A 6,000-nucleotide genomic window follows, 5' to 3' on the forward strand; every position below is an offset into this window, starting at 1 on the left:
TACAGGGTCTCCTGCAATATTACGATGATTTATGCCAGGAAGTGCCTTCTGTGTTTGTCAATCTCATGACCCCGAAAATGAAAAAGGTTGGTGACGCTGGCGGCTCATATTGATTTCTCTGATTTAAAATTAGATTCCTGGTCTATAGATTATGGATCTCAGAGCACATCTCCTTGCCTAGACCATCCGTCTTTCTCATTTCAACTTTACAGCTCTCTCTCTCTCTCTCTCTCTCTCGCTCTCGCTCTCGCTCTCGCTCTCGCTCTCGCTCTCGCTCTCTCTCTTACCTTCCCTCCCTCTCTCCGTCCATCTCTACCCATGGGATGATTTCTCATCTAGGTTTTGTTACCTTTGGAAAACGAGTAACTGTGAGCTGTGAGTGCTCTGTGGGGATTTATGGCTGCTTCCCGGACCTCCGAAGATGATTGAAAGCAAAAGGCATCTCTATTAGGTGTAATGGTGGGGGAATTTAATTAAGGAAATACATCACCCAGTATTTCCAAGTAGCAAAAGAGGCTCCCCTGGAAGAGACACCCTTGAGCAATGGGAGACAGAACCTTTTTGCTCTTCCTAGGTGGAATCTGTGCTGAGGCAGGGGCTCACCATCCTAACATGGTCATCATTGATGCTGGAGAGTTTCTTCCAGGAAGTGGAGTCCGTCTTGGATATGTTCAACCAGCTTCTAAAGAAGGTAAAAGCAGTCGTCTTCCAGAGACACACGCTAACACTCGGGATATAAGCACCGGTTTAATCACACCTGGGGCCCCTTTTTAATCAAACCCGGAGGTATGGTTTGGGCTAGAGAGGTGGCTCAGTGGTTAAGAGTGAGTCCCACTCTGCAGCAGACCTGCGTGAGGTTTGATCCCCAGGACCTGTGCCTGGCTGCTGACAACCGCCTGAAACTTTATCTTCACAGAGACCTGCCACCTCTGACCTCTGTGGCCTCCTGCATTTGCATGCAGATTCCCATGCAGAAACACATGCATGTAACTAAAAATGCAGTACATCCTAGAAAAGGGTATGAGTTTTTTTTTTAAACCATAAGAACATCCATTAGATAAAAGAGTTATGTTTTCTGCTTTACTATTTGAGTCATTTTCCTTGGGGTTATCTTGTGTTTATCCCTGAGTTTCCCTTGCCCTCAACAGGCTGAAGTGAAGCTTCACCTGCACACTGTAGTTTAAGCTAGGATGCTTGGAAGCCGGAGTGACGGCTCAGGGAGGGATAAAATGCTTGCTGTGCAAACATGAGGACATTGAGTTCAAATCCCCAGCTCCCACATAAGAAGGCGAGCAAGTGTGGTGGCCCACCTCCAATTCCAGCACTTGGGTGGCAGAGATGGAGCCCTAAGGACAAGCTGGATAGCCAATTTGGCACACTCAGAGAGATCTTGCTTCAGTAATCAAAGTGGTGTGAAATGGAGGAAGACACCTGACATCAATATCTGGCCTTTTTGCAGACACACAGACACGTGTGTGCACACACAAACATACACACACATACACATGAGCATAGGAAGATGGCAGAGTATCCTGCCTATAGTTTAACATTTACATGTGTCTGACATTGGCCAAATGACACAGTAGTCTAACAGGCGGTGGCCTGTTGATTTCTAAGGTGTATGCTGTATAAAACATGCCCACCTCTCTGTGTGGTATCATGGTGTCGCAAACTCAGAGGCTTTGGAGCCAGCCACACATGGCCAAGATCCTCTGTTCTTTATTAGCTGCGTGACCTTCTGTTTACTGCCCTTCTCTGAGCCTTGGTGTCTTTATGTGGAAAGCAGGGGCATGAACGGCTTATTTGTGCAAGATGGGGAACAAAGGGAGGCAGCCTACTAGCGGTACTCTGGCCCACACCGCTGTAGACCCAGGTCACGGTTTCTTTGCACACATTTTCCTGAACGTGTTGCTCACTAAATTATGCTTGACCCAGGTTGCAAATGTCTAGATTGAGTTCTGTAAATGGATTTATACCTGCAGTGCATTTTGGGTAAACAAGGTTTATGCTAGAGGGAAAGAGAGCTGTTTCTTATTTTTTATTTTTTGCCTGTCTTCTTGCGGGTAGATCAATGACCTGTGTGAAATGCATATTGACACAGTTCTGAAGGAGATAGCCAAGACATTGCTGATCTCCTTGTCGGACAGTGGGGCTACAAGAGTAGAAGATATGCTGACCCTCAACGAGGTACGCATTCATTATAGCAAAGTGTTGACTCACTGGCCTGACACATAAATTCACAGTCTAAACGTGTGCACACCTAAGTCGTTTTTTTCTCTTCTTCCTCCTTTCTCTTTTTCCTCTTCCCCTTCCTTCTTCTTCCTCCTAGTTTTTGTGGACTTAATCAAAGACTTAATGTGACTCTAGCTGATCAGTCCAGGGCCATACCTAGCTATGACTTTAAACTGAAGGCCTTGGACTAATGCTGGAGCCCTTGGGACCCTGTCAGTGTTCCGTGGCTCCTCCCTCTCAGTCATCCATCAACCTCCCTTCGTGCCTCCCCTCCCCTCCTCTTCCCTGTCTTCTGACTGAGTCTTACTATGTAGCTCTGGCTGGCCTGGAACTCCCTGTTTAGACCAGGCTGGCCTTGAACTCACAGAGATTCACCTGCCTCTTGACCACCTGGGATTAAGGACCTGGGCTGCCATGACCAGCTACCGTTTTTCTTATGGTTTGGTTACACATGTTTTCTGTTAAGCCACTGAGGAACCTGGGGTGTCTCCCCTTACCACACTCCCTTTCCCAAGTCCGTTTGGTCTTAAAGCCAAGCTAGGCTTTGCCAGAATTTCTTGGATCACTTCCTGTACCCCAGCTGTTTCTTAGGTCAGGCCTTTAAACTTAGCTTCACACTGTGGCCTGGCTCCTTCCCAGCTTCCATATCTGGCCATCATACCCAACCATATTGCCACTGTGTCTGATCATTGCCACTTTCCTTCAGTGGGAGTGGCGTCCAGTCATCCCAGAGTAAGATCTAAAAAGTTGTTGGAATTTTAAAAAGAGTGTGGGACTTTTAAAAGCTGAACTGTGTTTTATATTGTGACGACATGAGACCTTGGGAACAAACAAGAAAGGAAAGGTTATGGCTTACAGAAGGTGTGGTTGTGTGTCAAAGCTGACAAGGGGTAAATAATTGTGCTGGTTAGTTTTTGTTAATTCGTCACAAGGTTAGCCATATCTGGAAAGAGGGCATCTTAACTGAGTAATTGCCTCCATCAGATTAGCCTATGTGCGTGCCTATAGGGGCATTTTCTTGATTCATGATTGATGTGGAAGGACAAAGCACACTGTGGGTGATGCCCTGGGTTCTTTAAGAAAGCAAGCTGAACAAACCATGGGAAACAAGCCAACAAGCAGCCTCTCCTCCTGATCTTAGCTTCAATTCTTGCCTCCAGTTCCTGCCCTGACTCCCTCAGCGATGGATCGTGGTGGGAAATGTAAGCCAATACATGCCCCCAGGTTGGTTTGGGTCAGTGTTTTTATCGCAGCAATAAGACCATATCTATCTCATAAGACTATACCTGTCTATCTCTTCTTGCAGTTCTGGGGATAGACCCCAGGACCAAGCTAGGCAGGTGCCCTACTACTGAGTCCCTCTAGTGACTTTCAGGTGGAATTAATCATAGCTGTAGAGATTAAAGTCATAATAACTCCACGGTGTCTTTCAGGTGTCTGAACATTAATGGTGATTTGTCTGTTTAATAGACATACACAAAAGAATGGGCTGATATTCTAAACCACAAGAGCAGGCACGTGGAGGAAGCTGTGAAAGAGCTTATATCAATATTTGAGCAAATCTAAGAAGTTAAATACACCAGGAAACAAGTTAAGCCTGTGCCAGGTAATTCCACTGGGAAATGTTTGAGTCCCAAGAGCTGTGGATAGATCCCCCCATGGGTACCTCCTGCTAGGGAGAGAGCAAGGCTTCAGCTTACCTCAGGGAGACCTCTCTCTCTCTCTCTCTCTCCCTCCCTCCCTCCCTCCCTCCCTCCCTCATCCTCTCCCTCTCTCTCCCTCTTCCCTCCCTCTCCCCCCTCTCTCTGTGTATTCTAATATCACTTTGACCATTTGACTCGTTTTACTTTTTTTTTTAAACACCTAAGAGCAAAATCTCTAGTTTTCTTGACTCTGAAAATTCTAATTTGACAAGACTGTGTTTTAAGATATCCCCACCTACCCCAGCCCTTTCTGCAGAATCAGCTGTGTGTTCCCACTTAGGCATGCCTCAGGGGTTCAGGGCAGAACTAAATGCTCTCTTAGGTCAGAGCTGTGGCAGCAAGTACCACGCCACAGTGTGTATCCCTCCCACCCTTGATTCAAGGACGGATGGCCTGAGGAGCTTCACGTCCTTTTGTTTTTAAAGATTTCTTTATTTTTTATTTACATACATGTGTCTTGGTGCGTGTGTGTCATGTATGTAATGGCATCGGATCCCTGGAGCCTGAGTTATAGGTGATGGTGAGCTGCCTGTCACGGGAAGTGAACTCAGGTCCTGTGGAAGAGCAGCGGATTCTCCTGAGGGCCAACCCTCTCTCAGCCCTCTCTCAGCCCCGAGCTGTCTGTCTGAAACTTCCAACTCTGTCTTAGGGTGCTGAGGTTGTCTGACTGGGGATGAGAGATTTCCTCATCTTACCAAATAATTTTGTGTGTGTGTGGTTTCCTGTTATACAAATGTTTTAGAATTTCTAATTTTGCTGAAAGAACCCAGGGCCCCAATGATTCCCGTAATTCCCTGTTCGTAAGCCTAAGTCACAAGCTGCGGAATCTGAACCTTTTTTTTATGAGGGCTGTGTGATTTTAACTTCCCTAAGGGGATTCTGCATGTTCTGCTTCTGGATTGCGGTTTAAGAACATGGTTTTAGGTTTGCTGAGATTGCCCTGTCATTGGATAAATTTGCGATGGAAGATTGGTTTAGTTAAAACAATTTTTTTTTTTCTTTTGAGCTCCATGTAAGAACTGACTGGGCAGAAGTTTGTAGTTGGTGGTTTGGCTTTTTAGTCTCAGAAGGTTTTGTCCTTGTCAGTCAGACGCCCTGGGTGCCCAAGCGCCTGCTCTTCCCAGCATCCTCTGCTCAGGGCTACAGTACAAGGCTGGTTTCTAGGCCTCTGACCAGACTCGAGGTGTGCTGCCAATGCAATGCCGAAGGGCTCTGCCTAGCGTAGGTCAGAGGTCAGCTATGTTAGCTAAGTGCCAAGGCGCCTCAAGGGGAGCAGGCATTTTTTCAGTGAGATGGAAACCTTCCCGTCAGAGGTCCCATTGAAGCGGTATTATGAGAAAGGAGGGACGGAGGGAAGGACCTCCAGACAGAGTGAGCCACTGACTGGATGCACCAGGCCCATGAGTTTGTCTTTGTAATGGGTTCCCTGGTGTTCTCTATAAGGGGTGAGGCCGCTCGAGAGCAATGCCAGGAGACATCTTTTGATCGTTACACAGTGCCGGTGGACGCTACTGGCTTCTAGGCCGGGATGCTGGAAACATCTTCCAGAATGGCCCTGGTAGCAAAGGATTGTGGGCCAAGAGTGTCCACACGCTAGCCCAGAAGCCCTGATCTGCGGAGCGCTTACACAGCGTGGCTGGTTTCCCCTTAGCTTCCCACTTAGCTAGTTCATGTCGGAAGTGTCCAAAGCACCCAAACGTGAGCTTATTCCCTTAGAGTACTCAGGTGTCAGTGAGTGACTCAGGTAGAAGGGATGTACAGCTGTCATACATTCTTCCTAACTCGTGTGAGTGTGTGTGTGTGTGTGTGTGTGTGTGTGTGTGTGAGTGTGTGTGCTGGTGCCCACGTGGAGGTCAACGGTCAATCTCTGATGACTTTTCCCAGGATGCTGTCTCCCTGGTTTAAATTTTCTAAAATTACATACATTTTGTGTGGGGGACAGAGGGTAACGTGTGACAGTCTGTTTTCTGCTCCTGCTGGGTGGACTCCAGGAACAGAACTCAGGTCATCATGCAGCCACAAGCACCTGTGCCCACTGAGCCACCTCACCAGTCCACACCTGGGA

At 47.3% G+C, this 6,000-nt stretch overlaps 1 protein-coding gene across 1 annotated transcript in view; it reads left to right on the top strand.

Moving 5' to 3' along the window:
* Positions 1 to 6,000, top strand: part of Dnah8 (dynein axonemal heavy chain 8) — a 242,096-nt gene that overhangs the window by 50,560 nt on the left and 185,536 nt on the right. Inside the window, 4 exon segments of the mRNA XM_050139863.1 lie at positions 6 to 86; positions 575 to 691; positions 2,068 to 2,187; positions 3,703 to 3,838. Coding sequence (XP_049995820.1) covers positions 6 to 86; positions 575 to 691; positions 2,068 to 2,187; positions 3,703 to 3,838 — 454 coding nt within the window.

The sequence above is a fragment of the Alexandromys fortis genome, unplaced genomic scaffold (genome assembly GCF_014885135.2).
Source record: "Alexandromys fortis isolate MF-2015 unplaced genomic scaffold, M_Fortis_MF-2015_v1.1 scaffold_9, whole genome shotgun sequence".
Classification (NCBI taxonomy): Eukaryota; Metazoa; Chordata; class Mammalia; order Rodentia; family Cricetidae; genus Alexandromys; species Alexandromys fortis.